Source organism: Mustela putorius, unplaced genomic scaffold, assembly GCF_011764305.1.
Source record: "Mustela putorius furo isolate JIRA1106 unplaced genomic scaffold, ASM1176430v1.1 tig00003867_pilon_pilon_pilon, whole genome shotgun sequence".
In the NCBI taxonomy this organism is placed as follows: domain Eukaryota; kingdom Metazoa; phylum Chordata; class Mammalia; order Carnivora; family Mustelidae; genus Mustela; species Mustela putorius.
Genome location: NW_025422019.1, coordinates 29,353,877 through 29,371,527, shown reverse-complemented (window position 1 = coordinate 29,371,527; position 17,651 = coordinate 29,353,877). Strand labels below are relative to the sequence as shown.

At 35.0% G+C, this 17,651-nt stretch overlaps 1 protein-coding gene across 14 annotated transcripts in view; it reads left to right on the top strand.

Annotated features, from left to right (window-relative positions):
* Window positions 1–15,993, top strand: part of ORC4 (origin recognition complex subunit 4) — an 85,575-nt gene extending 69,582 nt beyond the window's left edge. For all 14 annotated transcript variants that reach the window (XM_045066549.1, XM_045066546.1, XM_013059053.2 and 11 more), the window contains 5 exons: window positions 3,077–3,163; window positions 11,974–12,082; window positions 12,962–13,057; window positions 13,140–13,207; window positions 15,538–15,993. In XM_045066549.1, coding sequence (XP_044922484.1) covers window positions 3,077–3,163; window positions 11,974–12,082; window positions 12,962–13,057; window positions 13,140–13,207; window positions 15,538–15,726 — 549 coding nt within the window. In that variant the 3' untranslated portion in view covers window positions 15,727–15,993. The remainder of the gene's footprint in view (window positions 1–3,076; window positions 3,164–11,973; window positions 12,083–12,961; window positions 13,058–13,139; window positions 13,208–15,537) is intronic.
* Window positions 15,994–17,651: the final 1,658 nt, after the last annotated feature.

The window sequence follows — 17,651 nt, the reverse complement described above, 5'->3', positions numbered from 1 at the left end:
GAATTTGGGGGCAGATGGTAGAAATGAATGTGAGCACTATCCTTTTGTTTTTTAGGTTTTTTGTTTGTTTGTTTTGTTTTTTTGTTTTACCATCTTGCATTTCTTTTATAATGTAGAACTAGTACCACTGCAGTTTTTGTCTCTTAGGTCTAGTATTTTGTTCCCTTAGTCCCCGCCCTCATTTGCCGCTTCCTTTTGGTATGCTAATGGTGAGCTTCACTTGAAATATATGTCAGCACCATGGCCAGAGGCCTTGCCCAGGAAAGGGGGGTTTACCCTGAGGGAGCTATCCTTTCTCTCAGTACTGACTACAGTAGTGACTACCCAGCAAGTTTTTCTTATTCCAAGGTTAAAACAGAAACAATGGTATAGGTAACAGGTCCTGCGGAATCTCATCCAAGAAATATTTTCGGGATAGCATTGAACATACTGTCTAACTTGAATGTTTTAGTGGTACAAATTAGTTAAGCAGAGTAAACAACATCTCAGCATAACAGTATAAGGAGAAATCCCTGTATGAAAGAACATTTTAAAGGATCGTAACTAATTCTTCTCAAAGCAAATTCCCTCAAATAACTATACTAAGTTCAAGGAATATTTACCTACTGTCATAATCTTCCCGGTTTAGTTAACAGAAGGTGAGAAGATTCGCCAGGAACTGACTAGGAGGTTTAGTACATATCCTGCTGCCACTGAGTTATCCTTGGAGCATCATGAGTTCTGAGATACTAGTGAAACTCTGTTACATTCTGCTTAGAATCTGCCTGTGGAGAGGGCACCAGACAGGCAAATTGTAACATTGGTACAATAAGAACTTGCTTCTGCAGCTTCTACTCATGTGTTCATCAGTGAAACCTCAGTATTTCAGCTTCCTTGAATAACAGGAGAGATCTGTTTTGTTTCTGGGAATTTCCCCATGTTCCTATAAGGGTGATGTCAGTCAGTCATTCTTTGTCTTTATTTCTCTTGTGTCATTTCCTGAGCGAGCTATAAGGGAGCTTTCAGTCCAGAAAAACAAGAAATTTAGTCGTGTTTCAAAACCCAAGATCTAATATGTTCAATGACTATCATATAATAGCCTTATCTCCAAGTAGTTTATAGTATTGGAATCAAGGTGAAAGTCTAATAAGGTTTTTTGGGTTTTTTTTTAATGGCTCACATATATAGATCTTTTAGACTTTTTATTTTTAAAGCACATTAAGTAATTATGGAAGCAAGAAGGTGATAGCTTTAAGAAAGATGGGGAGTTGGATTCAGACCTCTAAAAATTTAAGAACACAAGCAGAGTATAGGTTAGCCTTTTGAAGCATCATGTAGAAGAAAAGCAGTTAACTGTTATTAAAAATAATTGATTCTTAGGGAGAAAATTTCTTCTACCAATATTTTTGTGCCAGGTAATTTTTTTATAGTTTTAATAAAACTGCAATTAATTCCCAAAAGTTTTTTATGTGTACTACTTTGCTTTATTATTTTGTGTTCATCTTGTGTACTCTCAGAGAATATCTGATCCTTTTATGATACAAAGATATGTATAAGGGCACCTGGGTGCTCATTGGGTTAAGCCTCTGCCTTCAGGTCAGGTTATGATCCCAGTCCTAGGATTGAGCCCCGCATCTGGCTCTCTGCTCAGCAGAGCCTGCTTCCCTCTCTCTCTGCCTACTTGTCATCTCTCTCTCTCTCTCAAAAAAAAAAAAAAAAAAAATACATGCTGTTAAGTTCAGAGAGAATACTGAAAATAATGACAAAGGAATGAGGACTATAACTAGGATAATGTATTTAATGAAAGCATAAAACTTTATTTCATTATACTAGAACTTATTCCTGAATCTGGATCTTCTTGCAGTGGAAGTAGAAATATAACAGTTTTACCTCTGGAAAATAAGATTTTCGAGGTTTTTTGTTTGTTCTAAGAAAAAGTATCCTCATTTGTTACAGATGATTTTTGAAAATTTATGTCAATCTTCCCCACTCTGTTTTTGGCTCTGTCAGCTATGAATTTACTCTTTGTACATCTAATTTTTTCTGTAATACCAAGTGTACCTTATTTTTTATTAATTGTGATTCACTGCAGTCACAACTGCTTTTTCAAAGGACCTTATTCTCCAAATTTCCAATGTGATTAGTTCTTCTCAAATATATTTGTTTAATTATACTAAGTAATTTACATTGTTGATCATTACTTCCTTCCTGAAGTTTTCTTCCCTTGGTTTAATTGTCCTCTCTTGGATTCTCTTCCAGTCTTCAGTACCTTTCTCAGTCTCTTTGCTCTTTTTCTATTTTGTTCTTTAATATTAATAACCAAGTTTCACTTCTTGACCACATTTCACTCTTCATTCCTCCTGGAATGTTCTGTCCCCAGAATATTATTTCTGATTTTTTTCTTCCCTTTCTCAAGCCCTTGCTTCTCCACACATCACCGTTTGACTCTCCTTCAGACCATGTCTTCTATAAATGTCTTAATTCTCTGTTCACACTATTTTAATTCAGACCCTTATTGTCTCTTATATGGACAGTTACAGTGGCCTACAATTAGATTTTTCTGTCATTGTCTTTCCATGAAATCACTTCACCAATAACTGAAACTCAGGGTTACATGACTACTCATTTTCTGTTAGTATGCCATGATCTTTCAGCGTTGCTCATACTGTTCCCTATAACTGGAACGCACTTTCTTTTTAGCTTAATGACTCATAAAATTTAAGCATTCTTTTTACTGCTTTACCTTGTGTTTCCAAATATGGTAACTCTTACTCTCTGTTGTGTTTTGTGCTGAATTATGATCATCCCACTGGTATGACTATATGGTTTGCCTTTTTAGACCAGAAAGTTTGGGTAGCAGGTACTATGTTTTGTTTCTGTGTGTATTTAATTAACATAAAGGGATAAAAAGAAAACAATAGACTGGAAGTTTCGTTTTGATTTTTGTTTCTACAGATAAAACCAACACCTATTTAATAATGAATAAATATCAGAGTTAATGAGGTACACCAACTAGTGAGGCACATTATAGTTAGGTTTTAAACCGCCGTGTTACTTAACCTATTTTGATTTTTTTTTTTTTTGCCTCTCTCTCTAGGGTCTCACAGAAGATAGAAGTGTGCGAGAAGTACTACAAAAGCATTTCAATCTCAACAAAAACCTGCGGTCATTACACATGCTGTTGGTTTGTATTTTCTTATTGTTATACTCATTTTATTTCATCAGGTAATTGTATTTTGTTGGGAATTGATTAAACTTACAGATAAATTTTGGGAGAATTAACATGATTACTACGTTGAATCATCCAGTCTAGAATAGGGTACATTTCTCCTTTTATTTAGTTTTTCTTTGATTTGTTTAATTATCATTTTATAATTTTTGCCATACAGGTTTTGTTTATATTTATTTTTTTATTTTTATTTTTTTGTTTTTGTTTTATTTTGTTTTTTGGTATATGTTTAAAATATATACCTAAGTATTTAATTTTCTGTAGAACTGATATTTTGTAAATATCATATTTAAGTGATATCCTGTTGTTGTTGTTGTTGTTAAGATTTTATTTATTTATTGGACAGACAGAGATCACAAGTAGGCAGAGAGGCAGGCAGAGAGAGAGGAGGAAGCAGGCTCCCCGCTGAGCAGAGAGCCTGATGCGGGGCTCGATCCCAGGACCCTGGGATCATGACCTGAGCTGGAGGCAGAGGCTTTAACCCACTGAGGCACCCAGGCACCCCAATATTTTGTTTCTAGTTAAGTTTTCAATGTGCTCATTCTTAGTATATAGAAATATGTTTATGTCTAATGGTAAGTTTATCTGTAATGGTGTAGTAAATGTCTGTGACTATTAAAATTTATGACTGCTAGTAGTGTATGTCTAGGTACTTTGGAAAACAGTTTGGCAAATTAGTTTTCTAAAGAAACTCTGATGCACAAGAAGATATGGAAAGATTGTTTGCAGCAACTTTGTTTATAATTGCAAAAAGAAATGACATATATCGATCAATAAGGGAAAGAATTAATAAATTGTGAGTATACATTAAGGAATATAATACAACAGAAAAAATAAATGAACTAGAAATAATACCTCAACATTATAAATTCTCAGAGTATGTGTTCAGCCAAGAGTTGTAGAAGTATAATATGGTATTTATATAAAATTTGGAAATTACTCTGCATTGTCTAGGAATGTATACATGTGTAGTAGAAAAATAACAACATGGTTTTTTTTGTATAAGGAAGAATAGAGTATCCAAAGAAATAGATCCTCTAAGATTATATTTTGTAAGCTCAGGAAGTAGTTGTAGATATCCAATACATTATTATTTTGCCTTTTTATGTCAAAAATACTTTATAGTAAAGATAATAGTAAAGGGGAAGAATAAGGGAAAGAGTTACTGTGTAACCAGGTTCTCTCCCAGTAGGGGAATGAAGGACAAGGATTTCCAAACTCTTCTGTTCAAGTAAGGACCCTGGGCCCTGGTTAACACGAGAGAGAGTTTTTAGTATAAATATTTCTTCAGTATTACATGGTACTTAATTACACTTGGAAATTACTCATTGTTTAACTGGACTTCACGTTTAACCAAATATATATTTTCATCCGCTAACTCTGCTTACCTTTTTTAAGAACTACATTTAAATGTTAGGAAAATTACACTTAAATCTTCAAATTGTTGGAAAGGCAACAGCTACATGAAAAGTTGTCTCTAGGTATAATTTTGGTTTTTAATTTTTTTCTTTTATGTACAGTTGAACATAAAGTAGGTAACTTCTGTCACTTAATATTGACCTGAACTGGTTAATTATTCAGTAACAATTAGTAAAAAAAAAAAGCTTATACAAGTCACAGGTCTGCCTTTTTGGTTTGGTCTAGGGCTTTGAATAATAATGTTTTTGAAGTACAGTTGACAGTACATTAGTTTCAGTCATACAAGCCTAGTGATTAGACATTTTTATATATTACAAAATGCTCACCGTGGTAAGTATAGTCACCATATGTCACTTTACAGAGTTATTTCAGTGTAATTGACTATATTCCCTATGCTGTACTTTATGTCTCTTAGACTTAACTTATTTTATAACTGGAAGTCTGTACTTCTCAATCCCCTTCACCTATTTGACCCATCTCTACTCCTCTCCCTTCTGGCAACCATAAGTTTGTTCTATGTATTTGTAAGTCTGTTTTTGCTTTTAGTTTCCACATGTAAGTAAAATCATATGGTATTTGTCATTTTCTGTCAAACTTATTTGTTAGCATAATACACCCTCAGTCCATCCATGTTGGCACATATGGCAGGATTTCATTTTTCTTTTTTATGTCTGAGTAATATTTCATTGTGTGTGTATCATCTTTTTCCATTCATCTGTTGATTGACATGTAGGTTGCTTTCATATCTTGGCTCTTGTAAATATGCTGTAATGAAATAGGGGTACAAATGTCTTTTTGAGTTAGTGCTTTTGTTTTCTACTAGTAAATATCAAGAAATGGAATTGAATTGTATAGTAGTTCCATTTTTACTTCTTTGAGTAATCTCCCTACTATTTTTCATACTGGCTGTACCAATTTATATTCCCACAAACAGCAGGAGGGTTCCTTTTTCTCCACATCCTCCCTGTCACTTATTGTTCTTACATTTTTTGATACTAGCCATTCTGACAGGTGTGAGGTAATCTCACTGTGATTTTTTTTTTTTTTTTTTTTTTTTTTTTTTGGTGTTACTCTGATAATGAGTGATGTGGAGCATTTTTTCATGTGTCTGTTGGCCATCTGTATGTCTTTGGAAGTGTCTGTTCAGCTCCTTTCCCATTTTTAAATCCAACTGTTTCAGGTTTGGTATTAAGTTCTAGGAGTTCTTTTTATATTTGGGGCATTAATTTCTTAATCAGATATATTTGCAAGTATGGGAGAAGTTATTAGATTGACTTTTTTGTTTTGTTGATGGTTCCCTGTACTGTACTGTGCTGTTCAAAAGTATTTTTAGTTTTAGGTAGTCTCAGTTGTTTATTTTTTGTTGTCCTTGTTTGCAGAGACAGTTAACAAAAAAATATTGCTAAAACAGATATCCAAGTGTTTACTGACCAGTGTTTTGTTTTTAAAGAGTTTTATGGTTTCAGGCCTTAATTTAAGTCTTTAATCCATTTTGGGTTTATTTTTATGTATGATGTAAGAAAGTGGTCCAGTTTCATTCTTTTGCATGTAACTGTACAATTTTCCTAACAACATTTATTGAAGACTATCTTTTCCCCATTGTATATTCTAGCCTTTTTTTGTCATGGATGAATTGGCCATAAATGTGTGGCTCTATTTTTGGTTTCACTCTTTTGTTCCATTGATCTTTGTGTCTATTTCCATGCCAATACCATACTGTTTTGGTTGCTATAGCTTTGTAGTATAGTTTAAAATCTGGGATTGTGAGATTTCCAGCTTTGTTCTTTCTGAAGATCACTTTGGCTTTTCCAGGGTCCTTTGTGGTTTTAAACAAATTTTAGGATTGTTTTAATTCTGTGGAAAATGCTGTTGGTATTTTGATAGAGGTTCCATTGAATCTATAGATTGCTTAGGGTAGAACAAATATAAACAATGTTAGTTCTTCCAGTCCATGAGCATATATATTTTTTACATTGATTATTATCATCCTCAATTTCTTTAATCAGTGTCTTAATTGGTTTTAGAGGGAAAATTTTTCACCTCATTGTTTGGCTGAATTTATTTCTAGGTATTTTATTCTTTTTGATGCATTTGTAAATGGGACTATTTTCTTAATTTCACTTTCTGCTAGCTTTTTATTAATGTACAGAAATGCAGCAGGCTTCTCTATGTTACTTTTGTATCCTGCAACTTTACCTAAGTATTTGTTCTAATGACTTTTTGACTTTTTCCATCCTAATACTATTCCTAATATTATATCATCTGCAAATAGTGAAAGTTTACCTCTTCCTTAACTACTTTGGATGCTTTTTATTTCTTGTCTGATTGCTGTAGTTAGGACTTCCAGTAGCATGTTGATTAAAAGTGTGAGAGTCTGCATTCTTTGTCTTGTTCCTGACCTTTAAGGAGAAGCTTTCAGCTTTTATGATGCTGCCTGTGGATTTTCTTGTGTGGACTTTATTTTATTGAGGTATGTTCCCTCTATATAACTTAGCTAAGTGCTTTTATCATGAATGGATATTGGATTTTGCCAAACTTTTCTGCATCTGTTGTGATGATTATATGATTTTTATGCTTCATTTTGTTAATGTGGTGCATCGTGCTGATTGATTTGTGGGTAATGAACCGTCATTGCTTCCCTGGGATAAATCCCACTTGATCATGATGAGTGAACCTTTTGATGTATTGTATTCAGTTTGCTAATATTTTGTTGAAGATATTTGTACCTGTGTTCATTGGGAATATTGGCCTGTAATTTTCTGTTTTTGTAGTGGTTTTGGTATCAGGTTAATGCTGGCCTCATAACCATTCCTTCCTTTTCCATTTTTTGGAATAGTTTGAGATGTAAAGGTATCAATCAACTCAATATTTAGGAGGATTCATCTGGTCCTAGAATTTTATTTCTTAGGAGTTTTTTATAAATTTTTAATGGTTTATTTATTTGAGAGAGAGTGCAAGCATGAGTGAGAGGGGCAGAGGAGAGAGGATCTCAAGCAGACCACACTGAGCAGGGAGCACAACAAGGACTTGATCTCCGGACCCTAAGATCACAATCTGAGTGGAAACCAAGAGTTGAAAGCTTAATCCACTGTACCACCCAGGGCGCCCCATGGGAGTTTTTAAGTTACTGTTTCAGTTTTGTTAGTCATAGTTCAGATTTTCTCTTTCTTCCTGATTCAGTCTTGGAAGATTGTATGTTTCTAGGAATTTATCCATTTCTTGTGGGTTGCCCAGTTTGTTGGTGTATAAATTTTCACAGTAGTCTCTTAGATCTTATAATCCTTTGTATTTCTTTAGTGTCAGTTGTAACTTCTCTTTTATTTCTGATTTGAGTCCTCTTTTTATCTTGATGAATCTCTCTAAAGGTTTATCAAATTTGTTTATCTTTTCAAACAACCAGCTCTTTTCATTGATGCCTTTTCTGTTGTTGGTTTTTGTTTTTGTTTTTTTCTAAATCTCTCTTTCATTTGTTTTCATTCTGATCTTTACTTCTTCCTCCCTTGTACTGGCTTTTTAGGCTTTGTTCTTTTTCTGGTTCTTTTAAATGTAACATTCAATTCTTAACTCGAGATTTTTCTTGTATCTAGAGGTAGACCTGTATTGCTATAAACTTTCTTCTTCAAACTGCTTTTTTCTGTCCCAAAGATTTTTAGAACACTGTGTTAACATTCTCATTTGCCACCATGTAGTTTTTTGTTATCTCTTTGATTTCTTTGTTAACTCATTATGTTGTTTAGTCTCCAAATGTTGTTTTATCTCTAAATGTTGGTTAGTCTCAAATGTTCATGGTTTTTTCCTTTTTTTTTCTTGTGATTGATTTCCTGTTTCATACCATTGTACTCAGAAAAGATGTTTTATATAATTTCATTCTTAACTAAATTTATTGAGACTTGTTTTCTGGCCTAACGTGTAACCTGTCCTGGAGAATATTCTACATACACTTGACAGGAATGCTTTTGGTAGTGTTTTTGGATGGAATGATCTGTAGCTATCTGCTGAATCCATCTGGCTAAGTCTGTTAAGGCTGGCGTTTCCTTACTGATTTTCTGACTGGATAATCTATTGATGTAAGGGCTGTTAAATTGTAATTAATATGTAATTGTAATTATAATTATAAAATTATAGTATTTGGTCAGTTTCTCCCTTTGTGTCTGTTAATATTTGCTTTATATATTTAGGTGCTTCTGTGTTGGGTGCATATGTATTTACAGTCATTGTAGTCTCTTAGTGGATTGATCCCTTTATATGATGTTCTTCTTTGTGTCTTATTACAGTCCTTGTTTGTTTGGGTTTTTTGTCTGGTATAAGCATTGCTACCCTGGCCTTTTTTCCCCCCCTCATTTGCATGGGCTTTTTCCATCATTTCACTTTCATTGTGTATGTATCCTTAGGCCTGAAGTGAGTCTTGTGTAGGCAGCATGTAGATGGGTCTTATTTTTTTAATCTATTCAGCAACCTTATGCCTTTTGATTGGAGCACTTAGTCTGTTGATATTAAAAGTGGTTATTGATAGGTATGTACTTATTGCCCTTGCGTTTTATTTGTTTGTTTTTGTAGTTCTTTCATGTGCCTTTTTTCTCTTGCTCTCTTGTCTTATGATTTTATGACTTTCTTTAGTATTATGTTTGGATTCCTTTCTCTTTATTTTTTGTGTACCTCTTTTAAATTGGTTTGTGGTTACCATGAGGTTCAACTGTATGTTAGCAATCTATTTTAAGTTGGTAGTTGCTTAAAATCAAAAGCATTTTAGGGGCACCTGGGTGGCTCAGTTGGTTAAATGTCCAACTCTAGATCCCGGGGCAGGTCTCTATTTTAGGGTTATGAGTTCAAGCCCTTCATTGGGCTCCACACTGGGCATTGAGCCTAAGAAACAAACGAAAATCATTTTAAAAGCACTAAATGTTTACTCTTCTCCCACTCTCACACTTGATGTGTTTGATCTCACATTTTACATCTTTTTACTTAGGATATACCTTAACTAAGATATAGCTGATTTTATTAGTTTTTAATCTTCCTACAAGCTTTATAATTGATTGCTCTCCTCCTTTTACTGTATATTTGCTTTTACCAATGAAATTTTTCTTTAGTAATTTTTAAATTTCCTCTTAGGGCCTTTTCTTTTTTGCTTAAAGAAGTTCTTAACATTTCTTGTAAGGCTGGTTCAGTGGTGACGAATTTCTTAAACTTTATCTTGGAAACTTTTTCTCTAATTCTGAATAATAATCTTCCTATATAGAATATTCTTGGTTGTAGGTTTATTCCTTTCAGCACTTTGAATATTATGTATCATGCATATAGACCTTGGATTTGTCTTCTTTGAGGCTTCCTGTACTTCCTGGACCTGAATGTCTATTTCCTTCCCCAGATTAGGGAAGTTTTCAGCTATCATTTCTTCAAATAAGTTTTCTTCCCCTTACTCTCTTTCTTCTTCTGGGACCTCTGGAATGTGAACGTCAGCATGCTTGATGTTGTCCTAGTGGTCCCTTAACATATTCTCATTTTTTAAATTATTTTTCCTCTTTGCCATACAACTTGGGTCCTTTCCATTACTTTGTCTTCCAGATTGCTGATCCATTCTTCTTTTAATCATTTATTCATTTCACTTACTGTATTCTTAAGCTGTGACTGATTCTTTTTTATATTTCTTACCTCTTTATTGAAGTTCTTACTAAATTCATCTGCTTGTTCTAAGTTCATCCACTTGTCTCCCAAGTTTGATGATTATCTTTATGACCATTATTTTGACATCTTCATCAGGCAGATTGCTTACATAACTCCATTGGTTAGTTTTTTTTCTGAAGTTTTGTCTTTTTCATTTGGAACATACTCTTCTGTCTCCTCATTTTGTCTGATGTAGTGTTTGTTTATATTGGGTAGCTGCATCTCTTGATCTTAGAAGTAGCAGCCTTATGTAGAAGGCATCGTCTGGAGCCCAGAAGTACAATCCTTTCGGGTCACTAGAATCTGGAGCTTTAGGGCTGTTTTATGTGGGTTGCTTGCACATCTCTTGTCACTGGGCCCTGACTGCTGAGGGCACATTTGTCAGGGCTGGTTCCTGACCCAAATGGCAGCACAACTATTCGAGGCACACCAGTGTGTGGAGCTGGTCCCAGTCCAGGTATCTGAGAGACCCGGCTGTGGCTGCTCAGGGCAGATGGGTGGGAGTAGCCTCTCTGTGGCTCATTGTGAGATCCCACCAAGACTTTTGTGTGCTTGCTGGTGGGTAGGGTTGGTTCCCCTTCCCTTGGGTAGGACTTACTTGGAAGAATACCTACCTAGATTAATACAGTGCAGTTCCACAGGGGAATTTCCCCTGGCATGAATAGTGGTCCTAATGAGATAGATGAATAGTGTCACAACTGGCTCTTACAAGCATCTAACTAACTTTCCTGAAGGAAAAGAAGAAAAGTAGTGCTGCCAGCACTTCCATTTTCAAAGAAAGCCCCTACAGATACTTGTCCCTCCAGCACTATGTATGCCTTAGTCAAGTATACCTTCCCATATGGCCCAGGTGTTTTTCAAACTTGCCTCTGAGCAATTGAAATTGTGTATGTGCCCTATGAGAATAGAGTCTCCATTTCCTATAGTCCCTCTGACTCTCCCAGAATTAAGCCCCTCTGATTTTTTGAAGCCATGCATTATAGGGACTTGTCTTCCTGGTACAGATAACCAAGGCAGAGGGTGCCCAGTGTGGGATCTGAACCCCTCACTCCTCAGGAAGGACCTCCACACCTTCTGCTGTGGATCGCTGCACTCGGTGTATGGTTCCTACCCCAACCATATCTCTGCCTCTTTTTACCCTTCTCAGTGTGGCTTTTTAAAATATCTTCAGCTGCATACATACACACGCGCGCGCGCGCGCGTACAGACACACACACACACACACACACTCTCACACTCCTACGCTGCTAGTTTTCAGAGCATTCTCAGAGTTGCTTCGTATGTAGTTGCATTCTTGTGTCTGTGGGAGAAAATGAGCTCAGGTAACTTCCCTACTCCATTTTCCTGTGAAATCAAAATAACCTTTGAACAGCATTCTTACCTATTTTTGATCTCTTCTTGCTCTACTCCTTTTTAAGTGTTTTCTTTTGAGGAGTTGTAAGTAAGATACACAAGTAGGAAGAGGTAGAGCAGCAAGAACTTTTTTTTTAATGCTTTACATTTATAGACCTATATGACATATGTACTGGAACACTATATTAGAGCCAAGTGTGAGAATACCTTTCCCAAGCATTAATATTAAGTCTCCCATAAGAATAGACTCCAAATTAAGAAGTTTTGTTCAGTAATATCTCCAGAATGCCTAAGTAAACATGTAAATGTTTTTTTGATCCACATTTCCCTAGATGCTTGCTTTAAATCGTGTAACAACATCACACCCATTTATGACTGCAGCAGATCTGATGGAGGCAAACCAGTTGTGTAGCATGGACTCTAAAGCAAATATTGTACATGGTGAGATGCCTGTTTAATTAGTTTTTTATAAATTTAAGTTAACATAATGGAATTTTTCAAAATTATACTTAACATTGGGTATAATACAGACTACTTTTAAGTCCATGTAGCCTTTAATTAAGCCCTACAAAAAGTATTATGATTCCCATTTAAAGTGGAAGAATACTGATGCTCTCCCTGCCTTGTTACATTGGAAGTCCAGCTAAGACTTGTATTGCAGGTGTTCACATTGCATTGGGTGCCACTAGAGATCCTTAGCATTGAAGGTTCACTCTCCCTTTGAAGAATCTAATGAATTTTCTTATTTTAGAAAAAAAATGTAATTACAATCTCCAGGTGTTCAGGGTTTCTATGAATAGTCAAGGACCCCATGTGATTTAAAGTACATAATTGCAGGGGCACCTGGGTGACTCATTCTCTTAAGTGTTTGCCTTCAGCTCAGGTAATGATCTCAAGAGCGCTGGGTCGGGCTCTCTGCTCAGTGGGGAGTCTGGTCTTCTCTCTCTCTTTCTCAAATAAATAAAGTTTTTAAAAATATATAAAGTACACAGTTGAAGTGTCAGTTTATGTTTATTATGAGCCATGTGATCAGTGCTTGATAATACTCTCTCTAATCCTTATAACATCTCTGTAAGCTTAAGAAGATTCTTAGTTTGCTTATATGAAAGCTAAGCCCAGGAAGGTTGAGCAGTTTGCTTAGGATTGTATAAGTAATAGTGACTGAAAGATAATTTGAACCAGGGGGATGTCTTGATCTCCTGCCACCCCTCAGAACAATGGTCTTTCACTTTATCATTCTCTTTGGAGGACAGTTATTTCAATCTTATGGATCAGTAAGTTAACATACAGCTCATAATTTGTTTTCCTTTTACTGTATAGGTCTGTCAGTCTTGGAAATCTGTCTTATTATAGCAATGAAACATTTAAATGACATCTATGAAGAGGAGCCCTTTAATTTTCAAATGGTCTATAATGGTGAGATGAAACTTTGGTTTCTTTCTGCCTTTACATCACTGCCTGTTTGAAGGTGTTAATGTTGTTACTGCTTTCTGTCCAGAGTTTCAGAAGTTTGTTCAAAGGAAAGCCCATTCTGTTTATAATTTTGAAAAACCTGTTGTCATGAAGGTAAGATTTAAGTTGACTATTATTTTTCTGAATACAGGTAGATTTTTACATCCAGTTTGATTGTATATGTCATATTTGAACTCTTACTAACTTTGAAACATTAGGTATTTATCATAGAAATTTATTTGTATGATAGACAAAAATTAATCTCAAAATGTTTGAATAATTCTAAGCCAGCCTGATATTTCCCAGTTTGTGGAAGTATACTGCCCTCTACTGTCTGTTTGTAGCACTGCATTATACAAAGAACTATACATCGCAGTTCATCAATAAAATCCTGTCCCTTTACAACCCAGGGGTTGGCTTTATAATCGTAGCAGTAAAAAAGAAAAAAAATGCAGATATTAACCATTAAAAAACTAAAAGATAAAATATGGGCTAGTGAGGACATATAAAGTGTTATAAGGGGTAGGTTAAGTCATGAGTTTTAAAACTTGAGGAACTTCTTTAGAGTGTACCATTGTCCACTAGAAATATATGAGCCACATAGTATAATTTTGGATTTTCTAGTACCAGCAAAAAAGCTTAAAAAGGCAAAGTTAACTTTAATGATAATTTTTATTTGGCCTAATACACCAGAAACATTTTAATCTATAATTGATACAGAAAATTATCAATGAAATAATTCATTTTCTTTTGTATTTTTTGAAATTTCATGTGTCTATACTTAACTTAATTCACTAAGTATTCATTGGAATTACTTGCTCTTTAAATTTCATAAAATTTGTAGCTGAAGTAGATGTACCTTCTCAGTTGTTCCACTAACTTAAAATTTTCTAAATGATTCGAGTATCAAATTTTAAGTTAAACTTAATAATTAATAAACTTAAATAAAATTAAAAATCAAGTTACACGAATAATAGTAGCCCTCTGTGGTTACCTTACTGGACTGCGCAGCTCAGGAGGACTTGCTAGGGAAAAACATCTTTCCTTTCCTTCCTCTCCCACTTCCTCTGTTTTTCTCTTTCTCTCTTTCCCTTCCCTTCCTCCCCGCTTCATTCTCCTACTCCTTCCCTTCCCTCCCCTCCAGCTGTGGACCCATAAGTCCTTTATCATCCTTTATAGGCCTTAGAGGTCAGAATTCTGTTTCTTGTACCAAATAAAACATGTGAGTACAGGGCATTACCCTTTCTTCAGAACAACAGAGAAAGTATTTATCCTACTGAAGTTTTTTTTCCCCTTCCTAATGTCCATGTCTATCTGATAGTCATAGTTTGTGGAGGTTGTATGAATACAAAGGTTTACATGAACATTTAAATTCTTGAGTAATTTGTATTTTGTACCTGGTCATTCTGTATTTTAAAATATTTTGCTGCCTAGAAATATTTTAAATTTCAGTTCTATTCTGCCCCAATAATACCTGCAGCTTCAGTATTCCTCTAGTATTTTCTCATTTTTAGAAATGAATGGTGTCTATTTCTTTTCATCAGACTTTTTATGATACATAAAGAATATATTCCAGTGATAGTTTTTACAGTGTGGTTGTTAGAATAGAAAGCTCCAGAATCTTTTTCACTGTGTCAATATTTTAATGCTTACTATGTCATGATTGAATGGTTTCCTTGGTATCAAAAAGATACGCTAATAAAATACCTAAAACAATAATCAGGGTTAGAAAAGACATAGTACATGAATATTAGAGGTGAGAGGAGACCATAAACAACCCTTTTTAAGGGGGGGAGGGAATTTTTGACAGGTTGTGGCATGCTCTGCAGACTTCTTAGGGAAAAAGGAGCCTGTTTTCTTTCCTTCATGCCGATACCACTCCGCTGAATCATTTATTTATCAGGTTGGCCAAACAGGCTTGGTGTACTCCTAGAGGTTTTTCTGCCTCTAGCTTTTTTTGCAGCTGCATTAAACTTCTGTATAGCAAAGTTTTACAAAACTAGAAAGAGAAAAAAAAAAAAACCTAGAAAGAGATTGTAAAGGCAAATTTGAATCACCTAGATAATTAGTTAAAAGTACTGGTCTTACTAGTTGTTCAGTTTTTATAGAGAGAACTAGGAGCCCTTCCCTTAAGTATGAGCAGGTGATATGGTACAGAATGAGGATTGGAAGAAAAACCATATTAAGTAGACTGAATTAGAGTTTGCCCTGTTCACATTCAACAATGCAGGGACAGATAACTGTATATTGATACTGCTTAACCTGATAGACAGATGAAGTTCTTATGAGGTTGATGAGAGTTCTTTTTGATCCCTACTGATTTCTGTTAAGTTTTGTTTCCTGGCACTCTGTTTTACAGTTAACAGCAACCCTAATTGATCTCTGGATTAATGTTACTGTTTTACTTCCCCTATTCAACCGAAACTATTTCTTTCATTTTCCAGGCGTTTGAACACTTACAACAATTAGAATTAATAAGGCCCGTGGAAAGGACTTCGGTAAATACACAGAGAGAGTACCAGCTGATGAAACTACTTTTGGATAATACTCAAATTATGAATGCTTTGCAGAAATACCCCAACTGTCCTACAGATGTTAGGCAATGGGCAACATCCTCACTAAGCTGGTTATGAATATAACCGGTGGTTTCAGTTACAAAGTTTCAGGCATACTTCTGTAAGGAAGTCAAAGCTATTGTCCTTTAACAAGATATGTTATTTCATTTTCTTATATTTATAAACATGTATTTTGTATTTATGGGAGACTGTTACACATGTAGTGTCTTGGCTGTGTCATGCCTTTGAATCATGAGCAGTTACATGATTTATAATTTCAGTGATTTTAGATTATGTTGTAAGTAGCAGTTCAAAGAAATAAATGTGACTGTTTTAGGGAGTGAACCATATGCTTATTTAACACTTGTCAAGTATTTATGCAGTATATTTGAAGAGTTCATTTCAACACAGCAACCTAGTGTCTTTACAAATCCTCAAGCGGTAAAGAAACCGTGGTAAGAGTTGAGGTGTACTGAGCAGTCTTTTGGTCCACTGGGAGGTGCCACATTTGTTTTGTTTTTTTCCTATCCGTGGAGATTCTGGATTCTATCCCAGACCCAGGTCTTTTAGTTCAGGAGACTGACCAGTTTGGCCGGGAGATAGTTTACACAGAAAAAAAAGGTGAAAGTTTGAATATGAATTTCTTCCAGGCTTCTCAAAAGGTGGTACTTAATCTTATCACCTATAGAAGAATCCCTTGTAGAATTTTTTAAAAGGCAAATTTTTTCCATTTCATTAAAGATTTCGTGAAATGCTGGTTTATTTTTTTATTTATTTTTTTAAAAGGCAAATTCTTGGGCCTGTCACAGGCCCAAAGGATCAGAATTTGTCTTTTTAACAGGGACTTTAGGAAATGCCTGGAAAAACATTCCCGCAATTAATGGTAAGTGTATGGCACTATTGACTGAACTTACTTGTATCAAAAATTGTAAATCCCTAAAGGCAATGTAGAAATAGAAATGCTCACCTTATAAATTTAGGAGTCCAGGAACTATTTAGGAGTCCAGGTTTAAAATGAAATTTAATAAGTATTTTCTAAGTGTTAGTGACTTCATTTATTTAAGAACATTTGATTGTATATTGTTTTTAAAAGACAGTCCCTGTCCTTGTATATTTCATAATCCTTTTAACTATCAAGTGCCCTGTGACATTCAGGGACTGATATTTACAGTTGAGAAAAAAACTGACATACTAGTGGCAGTGTTCAGAATCACACAGGTAGAGAATGACTGACACACTCTGGAATTCAACTCAGGTTTGACTGACACCAAAGCCCCACTGTCAAGAGTTTAAATTCCTTAACAGGTTCTTGCCATACTTTTTTTTAAAGTATGCTCTAAGAAATTATTTACCAGGTTTTTCAAGAAGTGTCAGGTATAGAATGGACTATAACATTTCTGTGTGTAAAAAGTAGCTCTTCAGTTCATCCTATTTTTTTGCAGATGTAGCTGTTCTTTCCCTGCCTTCTAAGTCTTCAGATCACTGTCATTTACTTTTCAGCAGTGTTTCAGTAAAGGTAAGGCTTGCATACTGGTTCTATGCAATAGTCGACAGATTTTAGGGGATATTTTGCCAGAATACTTAGAAGCAAGGATTTTACACATGAGCTTAAGTTTTCGCTCTAAAAAATTTTTCTGAGCCATTTTAAGGAAGTATTATCTGTTTTAAATGCACTCACTGTGAAAGTATCTAAAGAACTTGATTTCAGGATTGTAATTCACTAGCCTAAGATTGCCACTAAAAGGCTGAAAGCTCTCATCTGCCTTCCTGGTTATAGAAGACCTGCAGAAGATCCATCAACACCCAGTATAGAGATTGTAAAACTATAAGTAGCAGGGTGGGTTTTCATTTTCATTGAAACAATTCTTAAATTAGAAAAAGGGTTAGCAAAACAGTGTTAGAGGCTTCAGGGCAGTTTTGACTCATGTGACCCCTCCAAGTACCTTGTCCAAAACAGGATCTTCTTCTCTAGTCCATGTGCTCATGCATGTGAATGGCTCTGA